This window comes from Gopherus flavomarginatus, chromosome 22 (genome assembly GCF_025201925.1).
Source record: "Gopherus flavomarginatus isolate rGopFla2 chromosome 22, rGopFla2.mat.asm, whole genome shotgun sequence".
In the NCBI taxonomy this organism is placed as follows: Eukaryota; Metazoa; Chordata; order Testudines; family Testudinidae; genus Gopherus; species Gopherus flavomarginatus.
In genome coordinates, this window is record NC_066638.1 from 14,962,808 (window position 1) to 14,985,604 (window position 22,797).

A 22,797-nucleotide genomic window follows, 5' to 3' on the forward strand; every position below is an offset into this window, starting at 1 on the left:
GACGAAACCACTCTATGGCATCTTGTTGTTAGAAATATTCCACGTCTTGTCTGAGAAAGGGATTTTGGATGGGGTATGGATGCAAACTATCATATAGCCTGAATGGACGACGCTGAATACCCATGTGTCTTGTTATTGCATTCCAGGTGCTGAAAAAGTGTGCAAGCCAATGACCAAAAGGTTCGTGGGAGTCAGGAGGTCTTGGAGTCACTGGTTTACAAGCTCCTGAACTCCAATCAAAAATAATATTTAGCCGAGGGCTGGGACTGGAATGAGGAACCCACTGCAGAAGGTGTGGGGAAGCAGGTCTTCTGAGCTCTCTGCCTTTTGTGGGGTGGTTCATCAGGTCTCTTGTGGAAGAACCATTGAGCCATTGGTCTAGGTTTGTATTGTTGCTGATGTTTCTATTTGGGGCAGGTGTAAATATTTCCACAGAATGGTGACCCAAGAGACCTCTAAAGTGCACAGAGGCTCATCCATCTTTTGATTAAATAGATAAGTCTCACTGAAGGAATAGTCTTCAACAGTGTTGTGGACCTTCTTAGGAAACCTCAGAGCATGGAGCCATGACTCCCTGCACATCATGATAGCAGTAGCCATTGCCCTCGAAAAGGCATCAGTCTCATCTACTGCTGATTGGAGAATGGTCCTGGCAACCATTTTGCCGTCCTCTATGAAAGCCTGGAAAAAAAGAGTTCTGTCCTGCTGCGGGAGACTGTCAGTAAAGACAATTTCAAAGAGTTCAGGAACTTGTACTTAGTCAGTAATGCTTGGTAACTGGCTACTCTGAACTAGAGGCTAGAAGATTAAAAGACTTTCCTTCCCATTAAGTTGAGATGCCTGCCCTCGTCAATACGGGGAGATCGAGAGTGTTGCTGCCGAGATCCCTCTGCAGCAGCTTAGACCACTAAAGAATTAGGAGCAGGGTGAGAGAACAGAAATTCTCCTGGCTGGGACATAATACCATTTCCCTGACCTATTAGGGATAGGAGTGCAGGTAGCTGGGGTATGCCAAACCATTCTAGTTGTCTCTAGGATAGTTTCTTTAACCAGGACCACTATTCTACTGGAGCTGAAGAACTGAAGGATGTCCAGGAGCTTGTACTGATGATCCTCAAGAGGCATCTGCAGCTTCCCTGTAATTCTGCAAAGGAGTTTCTGAAATGGATTATAGTCATCAGGGGAGAATGGAGATATCAGAGTCACCACCTCATCTGGTGATGGAGATGGCAAACTACCAGACTAGTGCATACTCCTCTTCCTCTGTAGAATTTGGGGGCAATTCTGACTGAAGGGAAGGGAAGGGGTGATTCCCTAGCAGATCAGACTGACTCTGCAGAATGGAATTGGTCCCATGGCCCTCAGTATGGGCCATAAAATGGGTTGAATGACAGCAGTAGTGGTCCCCAAGGCATGGGGTATCAATAGTTCTGAGACACATTATGAGGTGGAGTTGGTTTCAAGATGGCCCAAGTCTTCTAACTAAAAAGGTGTGTCTTGGCGGAGGAGGGCATAGCAGTTCACTGCGTGGTTCAAAATCTTCAAGTGATAAGAAAACTGATTCCAGTTCCAACGATGGTACTAACTGCACTTACTAGAGGGAAATCAGAGCCCAAATATGGAATAGGAGACATACTCCTTCCAAAGTCTGACTCCCTGGTAGAGTAATAACCTCTCTCAAAAAGGAGGGACTCAAAAGAGTGGGAGCCTTTGGGTCAGGGAGAGCGATGGCATCCTTAGAAGGAGCTTAGGTCCTGGTAGTCTCAGAATGAGAGGCATCCTGTCTCCCCAAACTGTGCCACTGAAGACGAAGATGGAACTGTGGGTGACCTATGCCCTTGGCAACTGGTCTTTGTCAGTGATGACAGATCCCAGGGGTTATGCTTGGGGAGTAGCAGAAGCACTGGTGCTGTTGGATCACAATCTGGTGCCAATGGAGCCCTAGACATGTAGGCTTTTCTATCATGCCTAGGCCTGGTCTGTACTAGAGAGTCAAGTCAATGTAAACATCAATCTTTGCATCTCAATGCTGCCCCCACCACGTCGACTTAACTCTACCTCCACAAGGTAGTTAGGTTGACGCAGTTTCAGTGTAGAAAATTAAGTAAACTTAAGTTATATTGATATACAGCCACCACAGTAATTAAATCAGTGCTGTTTATCCATACAGTGTTGTTTATCCATCCAGTGACCCGCACTGACAGCCGGTGCAAGTGTTCATGGTGAGAATGCACACCGCCGACAGAAGGAGCTAGCATGGGTATACATCACTGATTTAACTACTGCACTGGCTGTACGTCAACATAACTTAAGTCAACTTAATTCTGTAGTGTAGACATGCCCTTAGGATGTACTACATTCTCTTGGGCTCAGCTAGGGCTCAGTTTAGGCAGGGCTGGATCTGGCTTCTTCAAAGTGGATTTGGAGGAAGACATAACTTGCTCTCCTGACAAGATCCCGCACAGGAATCTGTGGGGATAGACTCCTTTACTCCTGATTCAGACCTCACTGCTGAGTCAGGTTGATGTACAGTGAGGTCCCCTAGACTGGGTCCGACCTGACCTTTTCCATTAGGTGCTTCCTAAGGTGAAGTTCTTGCCCATACCAGGTACAGCTAGGGAATGAACAGCAGATATTGGATCTTGCTGTGATGTGGGCTTCCCCAATGCAGTACAAGCAACATTGGTGGTCATTGTTGACCAAGAAGGATCGCTGGCAGAAAGCACAAATTTTGAAGCCCAGAGTCCAGTATCTAAATGGAGTACGGGGATTGTGGGTGCTCCCCCAGTGGGGGAGACTAACTACATAATACAAACTATCAGATAAAAACTTTAAAACTCAAGAATATAAAAACTATTTACAGATATCTAAATATATTTTCACTGATACAGAAGAAAGCTGAAGCTTCAGAGACTAGAGATTCCAATCCAGACCACGTGGTGGTGATAAAGAACTGGAGACGCCATCAGTCCACCCCACTCACTCTCTATCTCCATGGTCAGAGGCACAAAGTGAGCCAGAGACCACATGTGGACCAATGGACACTGGCTGAAAAATTCCTCAGCTCTGGGGGCAAGGAGTACATAGGTACTCCACAGGGGAACACACACAGGGACTAGCACTCAAGAAGAAAAACCCTCTCAATCAAGTCTCACTTCCTTAGTGATTGTACACCTCTACCCCCATGTAACACGATCCGATATAACACAGTAAAGCAGCGTTCCAAGAGGTCGTGGCTGTGTGCTCCGGCGGATCAAATCAAGTTCGATATAACGCAGTTTCACCTATAACATGGTAAGATTTTTTGGCTCCCGAGGACAGCATTATATCGGGGTAGAGGTATAATATCATAATCCTATTAGTCTTCCACAGAGTCTTCCAGGGTAGGGAAGCCCTTAATTTCTAATGTAGGTCACCTTTCAAGTAAAACGTTAACATTGGTAAATGATTTATCTAATTTTTACTAGAAAAATGCTAACAAACTGCTGTCAACAGCCTTGGAGATAATACAAAAAATATGCATCGGTTTGATATGTCAATGTAGTTAGAGCACCACAAACCCCTAGCATATACCGTATGACATATTTTCATAAGCCACACCATCGTAAACTCAGCTTCGCATGGGTGCAATTATCCATGACACAAAACCAGGGCAAATTTTTCAAAATGTCAACAGGGCCTAAAAATTGAAGACTTTGTCAACTTCCACAGGAAGTCACTGTAATTTCCCAGTTAAGTGCTATTACCTGGTAATTAGAGGTAGCTTCTCCCACTCCTAAACAAGGCAAATCTGTTTTCTTATTCAAGAAGTACTGTTCGTCTTCACCCAAATCATGCTACAATACTGTAACGTTATACTGTTGATGAAACTGAAAGAACTCATTTCCTCTTGACTTAACACACAAATAACAGCACAACAACAACAGCTGAACACACTCCATGATGTTGTCTTAGACCTGGCTTAGTTGTACTGCTTTCTAACTGTGCACTAGTGTCTCTCCTCTCAGGAAAAAAAGGCTGCTCCCATCATGTTGTCCTGTGGTGAAGTCACTTCCTCTGCTCAATGGAAGATAGGTGACCTGCAAACATCTGCAAAGCTCTAAAACCCATGCCACCTCATTTCTCTTCAAAGCTGTGCTGCCTTTTCACTTCCAAAAATGTCAGCAGTAGAAAATATCAGCTCTTCTAAAGTCCATCCAGCAACCTTTTCAATTTTAACCAAAAGGTGTCTTAAGGTTTATTATGTGAATTAACTGGAAGGCATCAGAAGTACATTACAGACAAATGCAAACAAAATAAAGACGTCTGTTTACTTGGCAAAAGCCCTAAATTGCTTCCACCTGCTTTTATGGTCAAGTTTAACTACTACACAAAACTCTCAAGGCAGAAAGGTTGGAGAGAGGGATATCTGTGGAGAAGTTTACAAAGTTTAATTAAGTTAACAAACCTTGAGCAGGGCAGTGGAAGCCATCATAGCCTGGTCTAGATTAGAGAAATTTGGCAAGTTAGCCACCATATACTTAAGTCAGTAACACAATTTGGTTATACACAGAAAAGTGCTCATAATGGTCCACCGGTACTACAGGCACTGTTTTAATTACATTTGTTTCAAACATGATTAACTACCAAGTGGTCCAACAGAACCATGCCAATCTCCACGTATGCAGTCTCAGTGTAAGCGGAGATCACGGGTGATAGAGTTCTGCCATGAATGTGTCTCAGTGCATAGGTCACTCACTGCTCAGGTGGTCTTTCTGATCTATTTTCACACTTCCACTGCACAGGATTCAAATTGGCAAGAAGGCATACCTGTAAAAACAGCATTACATGTACCATGGAGCTCAGCTGAGAGCTATTTTCATCGTGACCATCATCTTTTCCTACTACCTCTGGTCAATGAATTTGTCACCCATCTCAATGGAGACTATTATATAATCAAATTGCCAGCTGGTCTGAGGCAGACATGTAGGCACAACTGATATAGATCTGGGAAAGGATGATGGTCCAAGGCCAGCTAAAAGCTGTCATAGCAATATTTCACTCAATCTATGTTAAGCAACTGGAGTGGCATCTCCACAAGCAGCAAACATATTTCACATAAAGATACATGACTCAAGATGCAATTCCAAGCGTAAAGCTTCCTGATTACAAGAGGAAATGGACCAAATCTCTTAGCTCACCCTTCCAGAAGCCTGAGGTACTATCAGATAACATGGAAGTGCCTCTTGGCTTAATCCTGAGGCAGAAGGAAAAATTGATTGTAGAAGCCGCGCAGGCCATGGAACCAACAAGCTGGACCAGATTCCCAATGCAATAAGACATTCTGCACATTGTAGGTGTGGCAGGGGCCAGGGCAGTGGAGACAGCAGCCAAGCTGAGGAGTTCAGAAGAAATGGAGAGCAAAGGAGCCCTTCTCTATAGCCTATACAAGTCTTAGCAGAATTTGATATTTTTTTCCTTTGCAATTTCAACTTTGATTTTTAACTTTTTTTCAATTTTTAACGATTTTTATTTTTACAGTTGTGGGAAATTAGGGGGAGAAGGGTTGGGGTTAGAGGTAGGACAGCACTGACAGTGGGACTGCAAGGGCCCAAGACACCTGAAAGTCAGGTCTGTGGGAGGCTGCAGACCTGGACTGGCAAAGAAGAGACACTCTCTCTCCCCTCCTTCCCCTCCAGTCCAGGCTGCATGGAAGAGGGCAAGCCCCTGGTCATGGGGGAGGCCACCCTGCTGCTGAACAGTTCCTGTCCAGGGTCAGTCCCAGCAATCCTGACTGGTGAGAGAGCAGGGACGAGAAAGCAGAGCTACAGATGGCTCCCTGAACAGCAGCGGGGACAGTGACAGCCAATCCCGGCAGGCGCAAGGTGCAGGTAGTTACCAATGGGTATTTTTTCATCAAGTTCAGTGTCAGCTGAAATTGATGTTTACTGACAGCTATCAATTTTAACTGAATTCTGACAAGCCTACCTATTTGATTTTAATATGTACCAACCAGGGCAGAATCTGCAGGCTCAGGAACAGGGCAACGAGATTTCAGAGTTCTTACAAATTCCATTAGTGTTTATAAAATGGCAGATGTAACCTCATGAGGGTGGAAATCTTCACCTCTCCTTCTACCCAACAAGCTCCTATTCCACTGACTTCCACCATTCCCCAAACTCCCTGCCTCCATGGCACAAGCAACAGCTGTAATGGCTCATCCTCAGTAAAGGACAGTTACTCCATAATTTCCAAATCCTGACATTCCCTACAGTCCCCTATCTTGGTTACAAGGGCTGTCATTCTCATTCAAGTTAGAAGTGCCCGGCTTGGCATTTGCCATGGCAAGTTGGCCACACAATGTGGCTGGACTTGCATTTAGTGGAGGACAAGGGGAGGAGGAATGCAGAAGTAACAAACTGCAAGTCTGTAAATAATAAGTATACAAAGTACACTGTTCAGTATGGCACATGCACTTTGCTGTCATGACTGAGTCAGTCCATATGCCGGACCATGGCACTTTAGTAGCATGTTGCCATTATCTCTCTGCAATCACCAGCCATGAGTTGAGGGGTGAAAATGACTATTAGATCTAACAAGGGATGTAAATAACATTTAAAAAGATAATTGTTTAAACAATTAAAATTATATAATTTAACTGGCTAACTGATTAAAGTGAGAGGGGCCAGGGCTGTTCCAGCCAGAGCACAGGGAGTTAACAATTAGGATGGATGAACAGTAAAACCAATCTTTGCCAGTTAACCGTTTAACATTTTACAATCCCTAATTCTAACCCCTATTTTTCCCCAATCTTGAACGGCTGTGTCTGAAAACATTTAATAGATCAAGTCCTCCTGCCTTACAATTAGTTTCTGGGCAAGGCAAGTTACACCCACAGATGCTCACGCAACCAGTCCTCCAATATCATTATGCAAATATCTCATACAGATTTATCAGTCCTTCCTCTCACTCTCTCAAATAATTCCCTTCAAACAGAACCCTCCAGCGACGTTTCCCAATTGGCCTATAATGAAGTAACCTGTATTACTCTGTGTTCCATGACTATCACTGGACGATCCTCCATGAGTCTTCCCCACTTTTATGGCATTAAATCAGCACCCACACCTCATGTTTGTAAGAGCTGTGTACAAAGGTTAGTTACAGGTCCTTTACATTTCCATCCCAAAAAGAAAGCGGCTCCTAAGGCATTGGAATCTGAAACTGAAGTTGCAACTTGAATGGGGTATTAACATAATAGTTAATAACCATAGGTTGTGTCCCTCTCCCTACTCGCAAAAAATATCTACTCCACTATTGATATCTCAGATGAGGAAAGGTGGAGCAAACTTACAGAGATGGAACACCTGAAAAAGATGGCGATAAAGGAGGAGGAGCAGCAGCGGAGATCTACTCATGGAACTGCACAGAAATGAATAGAGAGGGATTGAATTAGGAGTCTGAGGTGCATAAAATAAAAGGATCACCATTGAAAGGCAGAAGAATTCTGAAAAATGGAGAGAGGCAAGATAGCACAGACAGGAGGACAAAAGTGATTCTGCAGCACTTGGATACTACAGTGATGAGGGCCTTCTAACTTAGAGCAGAACCTCAGTTATGGTCACAAGAGTTACAAACTGACCAGTCAAAACGTACACTTCATTTGAACTGAAAGTGCACAATCAGGCAGCAGCAGAGAAAAGAAAAAGCAAATGCAATACATTATTGTGTTAAATGTAAACTACAAAAAAAAAAGGGAAGTTTAAAAAAATTGGTATGGTAAGGAAGTTGTTTCTGTGCTTGTTTCATTTAAATTATGATGGTTAAAAAGTAGCATTTTTCTTCTGCACAGTAAAGTTTCAAAGCTGTATTAAGTCAATATTCAGTTGTAAACTTTTGAAAGAACAACCAGAAGGTTTTGTTCAGAGTTAGGAACAACCTCCATTCCCTAGGTGTTCATAATTCTGAGGTTCTACTGTACCTGGAAATATGTTAGGAGAACACGTGACAGTTGCAGTGTGAGTTTTTAATGAGTAATTAAAAAAAGAAAGAAAAACTGACTGCTGCGTTGACTTTGCAACTGGCCCCTTACCTTCAGCCAGTTGCCTCAAATCTTCAGCTCCCTCACAACTTTTCCTCAGGCACCCCACCCCTTCGCAAGAGGAAAATGTGTCTCCTAATGAGATGAATTTCATGCACTTGTAAGAGAATATATTGCTTACACACTCTTCTACATGATATATCCCTTCTGATAATGCAAATAGGCCTGCCAGCGTTTGTGTATAATAAAGTTTATTCTTGAAAACAAGGGCTGAGTATTTTGCACATCATTCACTCCTCCAAGAACTGCTCCTTTCACATTAATCCTTCTTAACACCATCCAATACATAACCCTGCCCAAAAAACACAACGCTAGAATTATATAATTCTCTACAAACTTCCGCAAAGGCAAAGTATCATTATGAATTAAGAATAGTTTTAATATATAAAACTAAACCACGCTACATCACACCATATTCTCCGAATTCCAGTCGCTTCACTGCTTCGCACAAAGTTCCTGGCCATCACTTTGAAAGCATGTGCCCAGGGCATTTATCTGCTCAAAGCTCTGCTGGCTGTTCCAAGAGCTTCAAGTATAGCTACTTGCTTTTCATAGGCTGACGCCAGTCCAGCTGTCTTGGAAATCCACTGTTAATTGAAAATGTTATGTCTACTTTCATGTCTTAAAAAACAAAGGCAGATAAAAGACATATTAGTCTCTGAAGAAATCAAGGTGGGTCAAACATCTCCATCTTATTTTCAGTCTCTGAAATGAACATTATTCTGTACCTGCTGAGGGTATAACTGGGTTTAGGTCTTTCCAAGTTTCAGTAACAGGCCCTGACTCTTTCCCCCCCATCCCGGGGCGGGGGGGGGGGGGGGGGAATGCAGGAGAGAAGACAGAATGGGCAAATGGGTTCTATAAACAGTTACTGCAGAATTCAGGAAACTCAAGTGCTTACATTTCCTAATTATCTCTGTTTCACTGGCCACCACAAACCCTGCCTATGTAGTACTATATACTGCCCTGCAAGAGTAATCATGGTGGATTTCCCAATCCCAAACCAGTACCCCACTAACCAGTAATGATCTAAGGCAGCCAGTTTACAGAAGGCAATTGCAACTTGCTTTTTCAAGTTGAAGGAAGCTCATCACGATGGTCTGGCACTTCAGTGGCAGCACACCAGAGAGACCAGGCCAAGGAAGGCTCTAAGTTATACAGCCATTACTGGGCTTCAGCATAACTTTAAAATACCTGTATGAGATTGTGGTAGGACCCAAAAGCAAGATCCACCCACTAACAATTAACTGTACAAACAGCACACTGCCATCTATCCAGATGGTGGGTGCACAACTACCGCATCACAAACTCATATGAACCACTCTTTCCAGTCTCTGGCTCTTTGCACTTAATGCAGAAATATCATTTATACTACTACAGCACCTAGGAGCCTGTCATGGACCAGGACCCGTCTGTGCTGTACAAAGAGAACAAAGAAACAGTTCTGGCCCCAAAAGAGCTGCTCTGTTAGACAGCAGAATACAGATGTATATACACGAGGAGTACAAGGAAACAATGAGATTATATTGGGCAGCAGGATAGGCAGCAGTCTCAGCACACCAGCAATCTTACCATCAATCCTTCATTAGTCAACACATGACAACTTTTTGAAACATCCCAGAAGCCTTTCCTGTCAAGCAAGGAACAAGAACCAGGCATTCTGAACTCCATTTTCGGAAAAGGACTAGAAATGGAGCTGGCAACAGGGGACCGGGGATGTTTCCCTGAGGAATATGGCTTCTTCTCCCACAGTTCTCCTGTACCCCTGATGGATCACATAAGGCCTTCTGAAATCTACCACAAGCCACTGTTTCATTGAGTTGTGCTAGGAACTGTGGGAAAGGCACTCAGAACACAGTCATTCTACAATGATGCAGTATAGGCACTAGCGTGCATAGAGGGAAAAAAATACAAGCAAAGTGTACCAGAAACACCATGACTAATGTGGACTGTACTGTCAGTACTTCACCCTGTGCAGTCCCACAGAGAAATTCTCTAGCAAAGACAAGGACCATGGTGCTAAACGATACTGAGAAGGATTTACCAATTTGTGACAAAAAAAAAAAAAGCCCTATACAGGCTTGCCAATGACAATTAGGCGCCAGGGTTAAAATATGTTGTTCCATCAACTAATTACTGTACTATTTTTAGTCCTCTGCTATAACAATAGTCAGGAGAGAAAGAATGTCAAGTCACAAGTATCGGACAAGATTAAAAGCTTTAACTACTATTTCTGTAGTAAAGAATTCATAGTAAGAACTGCTACTACCATTAGCATTTGAAGCAAAATGCTATTAAAATTACAGACTGGCTAACATTTTACATGGCATTTAGCCAAAATGGTTAACAGCGATGGAAATACTTAAGACAGTCAGTCTTGTTAAACTGCTGTTTTTGGTTAGCTAATAATAGTTTTTTACTTTGATTTTACACAACTACTAGAACATATCCCTTCACACACCCCACAAATTAAAATAAGCAAAAATCCCACATCTTAAGTCTGTGCACAGTATTTAACTTCAAGATCAGTTAATGTAAAAGCATATTTTTGTTCTTCCTGGGCAAGCAGGAGTCAAGTAGATTAAAAGAATACGGTACCATAAAATGAAATAATAAAGACTGCACAAATGATCAGTTGTGCTATGTGAATTAAAGCTAGGTACCTTGTAATGGGTTTGTTAGCAGAGACAATATAAAATTTTACAGACTCAGAACCAAACAAACCCTGAAGAACTAGCCATTTGCTGCAGATTAACGTTTTCTACAGAAGATGATATATTCTAATTTCAAGCATTCATTTCAACACAGTGTTAACTTCGCAGCCAAATAGTTTAAATGGTAACACTGTCAACTAGTTCACTGCTAACAGACACCCAGCTATTGTGCTTACTATGAAAGCACATGGAAATACAAATGGAAATTCCATTCATCTGAAAGGCTGTTACATGGAATAAGGCTACAGATATTAAATATGCAAACAACTGAACACTGTATGTGGTGTCACAGGATCTCTTTCTTGCCTCAAGCTGCAGTGACTCTCTTGGCAACGGGGGCCGGACTGCAGTAGCACCGAAACTCTGCTAGGTGCTTTCCAAAAATAGATCGAGTCTCTGGCCGAAAAAGCTTACAATTAAACAGGACTTCCTTTGGAGCAACACCAGAGCCTGTCTCTGCTTGGCTTCCCAGGTTGTTTGGGAGAAAGAGGAGATGATCCTCTTCTTAAGTAAGCCTTGACCATGTTGTTTGCCATCCCAAGCACCAAACCCAGCCCTTCATGTGGTAGTGAAGCATAGCAGGGAGGCTGCATGGTATAAATAGCGGATTTGGGGAGAGATGAGGAATCAGAAGAACTGGATTCTATGCCCAGTTAAATGTACAGTATTGATTAAGAAGTTCAGTGCTCCCCATTCAGAGGACTACCACTTTACAGAGACAAAACCCGAAATGAACTACAATCCTCACCCTGCCACTCTCACTACATTTTTCTTATTGAGTGTATGGAGAATTCCTCAGATGTGAGGAGATAACTAGGGACAGCAGAACACTACAGGGATTATCAGCTAATTAGAGATGCTCTCTAAGAAAGTAAATCCCTAAAAACTGTTCTCACATCTTCAAACCATGACACCCATACTACTCATCTACTGTAATCTGGACACAAAAAAAGTCCTGCATTTACTGTAGTTTAGAAGAGGATATCACTGAATTTTAAGGAACAGTGACACTTGACTGAAATGTGGAAAGCTCATGGTCAATGCCTCGTTTCCCTGTAACATCTGTGTGCAAGGGGGGGGCGGGGGGGGAGGGGGAGAAAGGCAGCTTTTCTAAGTTTTTTTTAAGTGCTGAAGGCAACTCTTCCAAGATCTATAAGCCAAGTGCCTTTTTTGTAGTGGGACTTGGTGGCCCCAGGCATCTGTAATAAGATACATGGTCTTTCAGCATCAGACCAAATAAAGCCTAGGCTGTTAGTCATCAGAACTCCTATGTAATAACTGTTTAGTGACCTATGTGAAATGAGTTACTGGTCTCATTTCAGTTTTTTCTGGGTAAGTGCCATAATAAAAAACACCATCACAACAGCAATCTGGAGAGATAGCCTAAAGAGTAAATGGACATAGAATACGCATTGAATTTTCATCTTTTTCCAGTTTAGAAGTTAACTATATTGGCAGTTCAGATCTTGTTGCCAGCAAATAGACTCCATTAAATTTTAAAAAGACAAGAAGATACTTGTTCTGTGCTTACATCTAGAGCCTTTAGGTTTTTAGGAAATCAACCTATAATGCAGTGGTCCCCAAACTGTGGGGGCAACTCCCCCTATGGGGGCACGGAGGAACATGGGGGGGGCATAGCGGGGCTGAAGCCAGCCCCCCGGGGAGTGGGGAGGGAGCTCCACCACCAGCCTCGCTCCTCCCCTAAACCTGTTCAGCCCTGCTCTGTCTCCAGGCCCAGCTCTGCCCTCACTTCCTCTCTGCCCCCAGACCAACTCCTCTCTAACCCCAGCTCCTCCCCGATGGCCAGTCCTATCCCCAGCTCCACCTTCAGCACAATCTCTGATGATGATGAAGCCTTGGCTATTAGTGGGGTTGAGGCACGTGGACACATTCCATTACTTAAGGGGGAGGAAGAGTTTGAGATCAGGAACCCTTCAAAATCAGTTGCGTCAATACCTGTACACAACAGCAGTACTGGATTTATAAAACACACTGGATTAACCAAGATGAGAATGGAGTCTTGGTTGATAAAATTTTTAATAAACTGAAAAACTGAGATCTTTTTTCTGAAGAAGAGAGAGGAAAGGTTAGAAAAAAACTACATATAAAGTAGCAACTGAGTGAAGACAATTTTTCCTCCCATTTTAAAGGTTACTGTTTGGAATAGGATGATATGGTCTGCTTCTTTTGGAGCATTCAGAAATGTGTTCTTCGGTTACACCTGTCAAAGCCATCCACCATTTGAATTCTTTACAGCTGTCATTCCAAGGAGGAAACAGCAGCAGTAGCCAGGTGAAAAACTAAAAACATGGTAAACAATGAAAAGCAAGCATATTGTACATTTACTTTAACAAACATGTTATATAACCATTAAAGTAATACAGGCTGAAATGATATTTATTGAATTTGCATAAGTGTCTTCAGTGCCACAGAGAGAGAGAGCTCCCAGCCCCAAAGGGCTGACAATAGGTTACGTCTGAACAGTTGACATGAAGACACAGGAAAAGGGATTAGGAAGCAGCCATTTAAAAAAAAATATAAAAATCTTCCCACCTTTAGCTACAATCTCCTAAACCCTGCACATTTCATGCTAAACTGTATTAGCACATAATTAACCTGTATGACCTTCCGCTACCACTGATTTTATCACTTGATGCCTAGCACCGCCCTCCACTTTACCGTCTGCAGCACAAGCCCCATGCAACTTGCAGATATGGATACCACAACCCAAACTGAGCCAGATGGTCCCCGCTTCAAAGACTTTACAAATCTGAAAACCTGATCCAAAAGCTGCTCAGCACCCTTCAATTCCGATTGACTGCAGCGAGATTTAAGGGTGCGGACTCAGGCCCTAAATAGATACCATAACAACAAAAAAGGAGGGAAAAGATTCTACACAAAGTGGGTGTTTTATTTGTTCAATACAAATTTGGGTTTTAAACACTATCCTAATTTTTAATCCTTTACTGTTCATCATCAGCCTGTTCCTCTTTTTCAAGTCATCTGCAAACCATCCTATGAGAACTTATCACCTCCAATCTGGAACCCAGATAGTCTCCTTCCACCTCCTTAAAAGTGAGTGACCTATGACCGAAGATGACCTATACAGGATAACGCACTGATCCTGCAGGTGCATGTTGGCTGACACCTGTATCCACATGGAACATATTACAAGATCAAGACCCAAGAGGGGAATAAATGAGAGTCATACAACTTAGAACATTCGGGAAATCACTGGGGGATAAGATGCAAAACAAGTCAACACAGGTCACTGTCCCACACCATAACTTAAACTGACCTTTAAATTTCATTTAATTAAAAAGGATAGGCTGAATGCAAAAATCGGTTAATGTAACATTAAGTCTGCACAGCTGAAACCACAATATTAAGAAACTAAACAGTTATGGTCATAACAAAATGAAGTGTGTTAAGGTGAGTTTATGCTTTACAATACATCACAGCAGTAATATTTGAAGCTACAGTATTATCATATACACTGCTACCCCAATATAACACGACCCGATACAACACGAATTCGGATATAATGCGGTAAAGCAACACTCAGGGGGGAGAGCCGGGGGGGGGGGGGGCGCTGCATACTCTGGCAGATCAAAGCGCGTTCGATATAACGCGGTTTTACCTATAACGCAGAAAGATTTTTTGGCTCCCGAGGACAGCGTTAAATCCGGGTAGACGTGTACTTGCAAAACAGCTAAACTGATACTGCTGTATATTTCCTGACTTTGTGATACTAAATGGTAGCCTTAATGTCAGATTATATTTGCATTTAATATTCTCATGTTAAGGATTTAAAACAAATCCAAAACAAAAACCCTACACATAAATGCTAAAAAAAAAAATTAAAAAAACAGTCCCAACTAGATTTTCAGGCGACATATTTTTCAATAAGGCATTACATGTGCAGTTATTTAACTCGAGAGTTTTCTGCAAAAGAACAGCTGCAATATATTTGCGGACAGTGTAATAAGTCTTTGAAACAGGTCACATTTGTATTTTTTTTTTTAATTAAAGCTTAAAAGTTTACAGACTACTAAAGAATGCAGTAAAGATTGCAGACACCTAGAAACTGCAGGATATAATTTTTTTTAGACCTGCAATTTTCTACCCTCTATGGTGGCATTGCTTCCTTTTGGGGGGCAGAGACTGAGAATTTTGCTCATTTGCGCATTTCAGCATGACAAAGCCATCCTCACACAAAATATTCCAGTACCACCCCAACCAAAGCCTAACCAGTGTTTGGTGCCTACTGATTATCACTTAATAGCAGCAAATTTTAGAGATCTTATCAACTTTTAAAATATTTTATGCATCATCCTCTGACCTACATTACCTAAGTCAAAGATTTAGTTAAATCTTTCAACAGATAAAGCTGGAATACAACTTTTAATATTACTCAAATATTCAGTTAGATTTAAAAAAAAACAAACAAACTAATGGTAGTCATTCCAGACAGGAATCCAACCCATCATTTTTCTTCAAGCATATTTTAGCTAAATACTGTATTTGCATGGGGAAAAATTAGGCATAATATTTCTTTAAAATAAGGTTAACAAGACACTGCCAACTTTTTTCCTAGCTCTGTTTCATATTCTGGATTTCATCCTATGCTTCTTAGGGAACCGAAATTAATGCAGTTCTTTGTTTACTTCTTTGTTTATGCATGTGCTGATATTATGCAAATGGCTTAATTCTCAACACAGTGTTTACTTGTTAAACAGCCATGTGGAGAAAGCAGAACACTTTTTTGGAGGGAGGTGGGGTTAATTTCTGGTTTATTTTTCAAACTCTGTGAAAGGGTGATTCACTTTTAAATAAATTAGCTCTTTAGAGTGGAGGTGGTATCACACCGATTTACAATAAATGGAATATTAAGTCAAATTTTGGCCATGCTACTAATTGTCTGTGTTCCTTTAAATGGTGAATTTAAACAAATCTTTTTTTCTATTTTGACAGAAAACCAAAATGCTATGTAAGCAATGCTGAGGTTTTCATGAGGTTACAGAAGCTTTGTTTCTACTGCTTTTAAGAGATTTCTGGGAACCAGTGACTTCAAAAAACATGCTTACCTCTAAATGATGTTTCTGTATCTCCCTTATGAGAGGAAGCAGGGTTTTTAGATCATCCCTGTACATGAAGAGTTACCTACATGTCACAATCAAATAGCTAAACAAGTACTTGCTTGCATGCACTTAAGCCCCAGCATATAAGATAATACTGTGATTTAAACCATACTTTTGGTTAACGGTTCTATTCCGTCTTCTCTTTCTTCATTTATATGCACCGTAGAAGTATCCCATTATCCTTTAGGACATTAAATACATGTGAAAGCAAAGTTCTCTTCCTTAGCACAGGGTGAAACAACTGTTTTTTATAAACTGCTTTCTTCCTCATTCAATTAACCATGCCCAGTCCCCTTTCCCTCACTTCTCCTTGTGTTATGGACAAGTAGCAGAACTGTGTGCATTTCAGTATTAGAGTGTGAAGCTTTCACCATTCCTACATCCTTTAAAGGACAACACAGTTTTGTAATAACCATTACATAAAAAAACAATGTAACAACAGCATCAGGTTTGATAAGAAGCAACAAACGCCACTAAACTGGTACAAAAATCACTAAAGAGGACTGATGAATTTTGCAAATAGATTCATTTTAACTACCATCACAGAGTACAGTGGGACTTCCAGTTCAACACTATCAACAGTGAGAAAACATTTCATTTATAACTAGTGAGGCATTACAATTCTGAAAAGAAAGAAGTCTCGTTGATAACATCCAAACCACACAATAACCAGCTTAAGCTTTAAGAAGGTTCATTAAAAGCAGCAATCCTAGCATGATTTGTTCATGTATTCAGTCTGAAATATTGAACTTTTTTTTTTTTTATTATTACCTGATGTTCTGCATGAATGTTATCCCCAGTAGGCCAGCGATGTTTGCTGTTATTATAGCCGCCTCCACCACTTCCTCCTCCCCCAAGCTGCTCACCATGCTGCCTCTGAAAGAAGTAATCCACCATAGCGTCGTCCTGAGAGCGGCCTGCAACTCCTATGGATCCAGGGACAGGACTGGAGTGTGTCCCTGCTGCAAGCGCTGGATTTGCAGCTGGCTGTTGCTGAGCCTGGGACCCTGTTCCAGATGTCAAAACAACAGGCATGTTGGGATTAGCTGTATCTTGTGGGTGCTGCTTCAGGTGGGGGCTGAATGAGTCCTGCCAGAGCACTGCTTTTCTCTTCAAAACACACGCAACGCTCATTCCACCAACACCTAAGGAGACACAGGTTTTTCAATGTTTAATAATTTTATTAACTGATTAAGCACACATTCCCTACATCAAGAACAAAATCTTTACCTCTTTTGACATGTTTATGCTTTCCTGTTAGTCACACCTGACCCATATCTCAAAAAGCTAAATTTAAACTTCATTTCAGTAAAATATATTAAAAATACACACTAGCCAAAACAACAGTTAATTCTACAGGATGCTGCCAATACAGCTAAGATATTTACAGTTGCCTATTCTTGGAATCAGACCACCAAGTTGTGCAAGCGAAATTTATTGTGAGGTCAGCACACTAAAATTTTGTCTCATTCTACTCAAAAATTGAGCACTGAAAACTTCTGGGGGAGAAAAACCTTGGGAATGTAATGGAATTCAAATTATAACATCAATGTTTACAAACTTCAGTATTAATGGCAGTTCTGCTACAGAATTTGTTATTTCCATATAAGTACTACTAGATTATTACTTCCAATAGTTAGATAAACAAAAAAAACTTAAGTCAGCCAGTTTTTCAAATTCAAACCTAAAATATTATTTGTACACATGCTATTAGTCATGCCCCAAACATAACTTGCACTGTGTCGCAAACACTAAGGCTGGCTTGGGCCATGAGACAGTAAAATATATGCACATATTTATGGGAGATTCCCTGAAGAAAAAGCAGCTAACCTCTCAGTGACTGGGACACCAACAGAATGTTCCAGAGCTAGCTCAGCCGACAGCCTCAATTCAGCTACTGATGGGAGAGAAAAAAAACTAAACTCTGACTGTAGAAACTATCTAGCATAACAAACAAAGCAAAAACAGAATCCATCCCATACAGTGACCTGAATACTATGACAATAAGTGGGTAAATCATATTACTAATCAGTTAATAAATCACTATCCCCAAAATGTTCTGATAAAGTATGAAATACTGATTTCATGCTGCTGTGGTAAGCCTTTTTTGTTTTATGAAAGCAAAAAGATCAATAATCCAACATGGACAGTGATACCACAGAAGATTCTATGCACCTTGATGGTAAACTGTTTTTTTTCCCCTTTACGTAATTCCCACCCCATTAAAAATATACACAATCAGGTACACCTACCCCGATATAACGCCACCCGATAGAACACGAATTCCGATTTAACGCGGTAAAGCAGTGCTCCCGGGGGGGCCGGGCTGCGCACTCTGGCGGATCAAATCAAGTTCAATATAACGCAGTTTCACCCATAATGTGTAAGATTTTTTGGCTCCCGAGGACAGTGTTATATCAAGGTAGAGATGTATTTAGGTCAGAAGAAATTCAAGCACTATTAAAAATGATAAACAGACCTCTGACTTCTAAACTTCATGTCAATTATTGTCCTCAGTCACCCAACTGCAAACCCACAAATATCATGAATAGCTAACAAAGATGGATTAACAGCAGAATTTGCCCCTCGTTTATCATCATCACACCTGCAAACCATCATGCAGGAAGTCAACTTCTACATTCATGATAAGGCTCTCCCTAGCATATCTTGACTAAAAACTCTGGCCCAAACCTGCAAACAGCTCTGTAGGCTCTGAAGGGAACCTTTATCTCCGCTTTTCATCACACTACTTTTTAATAACCGTCAAATTCTACAAGTGACTTCCCAGAACAACTTCATAACTGCAGTGATGGCAACAAACAGAAATCTTAATTTTGCACAAAAATCACCTCGATTTCCCCACCAATTTGAAGTGTTTTTTCTCTTATTCATCTATTAGAGGAATCTGAATACAGAAACTTCAGTAATAGGAATTTTTTTCCCCCTCCTTAAGTTTACAATGTAGTTTCTTTTATTTTTCTAGAGCAATGTAAATGGGTAACTTTACACTTATGCACACCACTTTAAATCTTACCACAAAACCTGGCAGTCTCATTCCACTTCTCAAATATATAGCACTATAGTGAGGTCTCATTACTAAAGCTTTATTATTTTTACAAGATACTCTTTTACCAGCATACACTGTTTAGCATTCCTATAGTAAGTTACACACACACACACACACACACACACACACACACACACACACACACACACACACACAGAGCAAACAAAAACCTGTAGGAGAGTTTGATTCATTTAGAAGAGGTAAGAAGAAAGATTATTTTTATCATTAATTTCTTATAAGGAACTCATATGATGATGATGGTGGCAAAATACGTAGGTACTCTGCGTAATGTTATGGATAACTAAAACTGAACTAGCTCCTGTCAAAATAAATGGAAAAATACATTGTGAGGCAGTCTTAAAAAACACACACACACCCATGGTCCCAATCCTTCAAAAATTCACATATGTGAATAACTTTATGCACTGCGGCTATCCCCACTGAAATCAATGGGACTACACACAGCACAAAGTTAAGCATGTGCATAAATCTTTGCAGCACTGATGTCCAAATTAAATTCCTTATTCAAAAAATTTTGTTGTCTGCAGTCCCATTCCTTCCCCACCCAGTTATTAGTGCAAATTAGCAGGTATTTAATCACTCAGAGGCAGTGATCCCCTTTTAATTTTGCTTTTAAAAACATCCATATTACAAAACTTTCCAAATGCTCTAACGAACTAATATGCCATCATTTTCTATTATGGCCATGACAGACAACAGCACATAGTTGAGAAGTAACAATAAAAGGTTTGGCAGTTGTGGCCCAATTGAGAGACTTCCCTAATAACCTAAGTGATACACCACACAATATGGAGAAATGCAGCTTCTTGCTTTTTAAAGCTTTTAAAGAGGAAGGCACCTGCCCTTTTCTATGTCCGAGAGCTGCTCCTCTTTTTGCCTCAGCCTGTTGCATATTTTTACATAAAATACCTTTTAGAGGTTCCATCATCACTCCTGAAGTTAAGGGGTGACCAAGCTTTCTCTCTCCCACATCTGAAGGGCTGTCACTTGCTCTCTCAAATCTCAACGGGAGAGGAGAAAGTGTTATAAATTATTATTCTCTTGACACTAAAAAATCCCAGTCAAGATCTAATAACAGCATCATTACATTCTGTACAACTGTCTGTACTCTCAGAAACCTCCTCTTTCATTTAACATGGACAATGCAATCCCAAGTCACAAGAGAAAACTTGGCACAGGAGACCTTTTGAAAGAGAGCAAAGTGGGGTAAAAAAGCATGATGGAAAGTTCAAGTTTAGTTCTGAGATATGTTTTTAATAGAAATGTTGTGATAAATGTGGCAGACAGCTGAATACTGTCATTCAAAGCATACAGAGCATCAGAAATATGTTAAGTCACCTACACAACACACACTGGTTAGCTAACAGCAGCTGCAACTCCTATCACTGCAAGTGTCTTACAGCTACTGGATCTCTTATACTTTTCAAAGCCTTCCTGTATTTTTTATGTAAAGAGTTTCCCATGAGCGTTATTCATTTACAAAATAAACAGCCTCCTACCGGACATTACAAAAAGAGGTTGCCAGAATGAAATTACTATTGACATAAGGTTTCTTTCCCCTTACACACACATAAATGGTGGTAAACAAGATGTTTTATGTTATCATTTCCACAAAATAGCATGTAATTTCCTGTCTGTAAGCAAGGTAACTTTGGGGACATAGCTAAACAAATTCTAACTACAAGAAGTGGTGGCCTTAGAAAAAATAGCTGTATTCTGCATGTAGCATAACTACTACTAATACATTCAGAACTCAGTAACTGTTCTCCAAGTGCTCTGATTAAAAAAAAAAGTTTGCAGTAGTATTTTAAAAGTTGGAATGGACACAAAATGTATTTTGCAAAATTAAACTAGGAATCTGTAATGGCCTCTATTTTTCCATAAAAAGTTAGACAACGAATCAAAGCTGCCTACCCATTGTTTAAGAGGCATCTGGCCTACAAAAATGCAAAAGTTTACATTTTCATTAAAACCTACGGAGACAAAGCAGGAAGTGGGTAAATTGATAACCAACTAAACTTCTTAAACCAGCATTAAAACACGTCATAAGACAAATGCTAAACTACCCACCCTCTCAATAAAAGGAAATTCCTTACTCATGATCTGCTTAATAAAATTTCAGCTTGGAACAAAGTTATTAAGCACTGCACAGAAAAAAATAAAAACAGAAGTTTCTCTCAGTTTGGGGTAAAGAACAAGCTCTAATGTTGTTCTCTTACAAACAAAACTGCTTAATTAAAAATTATCCAAGACAAATACTACAGGAGGAGGAAGGGACTAAGAGAGAACAGCACTATGTACTTAAAGCACATCAGAAAGTATTGTGTGTGTTTTACTCCCTTCCACTGGGAAGGATAAAGACCCTTCTCTTTCTCTTACAATCTCACACACACCAAAAAAAAACAACAGGGCTTACCAAAAAAATCCCAACCATTACAGAGACAAAACAGCAACCGTAGGAATACTGGGACACTTATGGCAATAAAAATGGATCACTTTTTTCTTTTTGAGAATTAAATGCATGCACCTCCAGAAATCCCAGGCAGATCTTATACACATTACACACACAATAACACATACACACACACGGCTTCCCAGCAATTCCTGCTGATAGGAGTCTGAACTGTGTACAAGCTACGAATGGTTTGGAGCTATTTATCACATTTACTGAATCCACCCCCCAATCTACCCCTCTTCCCCCACCCCCCCGGCGACGCCGTACAGCCAGGTTAAAACGCACACGATGAATTACATGCCGAGAAGAACCCCCAGTCGGGTATTATTTTTTTTAAACCCAAACAGCTTGAAACCACCCCCAGCACCCCCCAAAATAGGGATGGTGTCTTTCTCCCCCAGGAGGATCAGGGCAGGGGATTGCCCCAACTTCACAGGGAGCCAAGAATAAGAGTTAATGGACTTCGTGGAGGGGTTTGGGGCACATTATGGGCCCCCCTATACCTCCCCATTCCCCCTCCCTCCTTCCTTTGATAACAATAGGGGCCTTGCTCTGACTCCAAAACATGTACAAGGAACAGAGCGAGAGGAGAGACCCAGGCACAGCGACCGGCCGGGGCTGCCTTTCGGGGCCGCATCAACCCCCACCTCGAGCCTCTAACCCCAATATGACCCGACCGACTGGTCCCCTGGGGTGTGGGGCCCAGTTTAGTCCCGGTCCAGTCCGGATACTCACGGGCGGAGCGGTAGGATGAAGCTGGATCTCAGCCCCCTCCAGGCCTCTCGCTGGCTGCCTCTCCCCCTGCCTTTCACTCCGACAACATGGCGGCCCACTGGGGACTGGGACGGCGCGATGCATCATGGGATGGCTAGGCAGGCCCTGCTTGCTGCTCAGGCTCCTTGTCCCTGCTCCAGGCTGGGGCTGGGTGATGAGGCTCAGCCAGACTGGGCCATGGGCCCCCTGTGCAGCCCGAGGAGCTCTCCTGGGCGTCTGCCAGTGTTAAACACCAGCCCAGATCCAGGGCAGTCTGTCCGCATGCCTGTGAGCAAGACAGAGGGTATCTGTGCACCGCTAGCCCCGAGGAACCCAGTCCTAAACATACACCCGGATGTGCTCATCCACCCAATCCATACGCCCTGGCGCCATATGCACACACCCAACAGGCTCCCTTACACCATATGTACACCCTGGCTGGGTGTCCCAGCCTAGACACAACCCAAATGGGTTTGACGCACACACACACTCCTTGACTCAGTTGATCTACCCAATACACACATACCACAATATTTCGGTGTGGGATTTTTAAAGCCCCGTCTCCAGGA

At 41.6% G+C, this 22,797-nt stretch overlaps 1 protein-coding gene across 11 annotated transcripts in view; it reads right to left on the reverse strand.

Moving 5' to 3' along the window:
• PUM1 (pumilio RNA binding family member 1) overlaps nt 1–22,326 on the reverse strand; it is a 123,593-nt gene extending 101,267 nt beyond the window's left edge. For 8 of the 11 annotated variants that reach the window (XM_050932299.1, XM_050932291.1, XM_050932296.1 and 5 more), the window contains exons 1-2: nt 22,211–22,326; nt 16,704–17,077 (exon numbers count right to left, since the gene is read on the reverse strand). In XM_050932299.1, coding sequence (XP_050788256.1) covers nt 16,704–17,066 — 363 coding nt within the window. In that variant the 5' untranslated portion in view covers nt 17,067–17,077; nt 22,211–22,326. Of the gene's footprint in view, nt 1–4,626; nt 4,810–16,703; nt 17,078–17,762; nt 17,830–22,210 lie in introns of those variants that run through there. The other 3 variants (XM_050932290.1, XM_050932297.1, XM_050932298.1) reach the window with 3 other exon arrangements.
• Nucleotides 22,327–22,797: the final 471 nt, after the last annotated feature.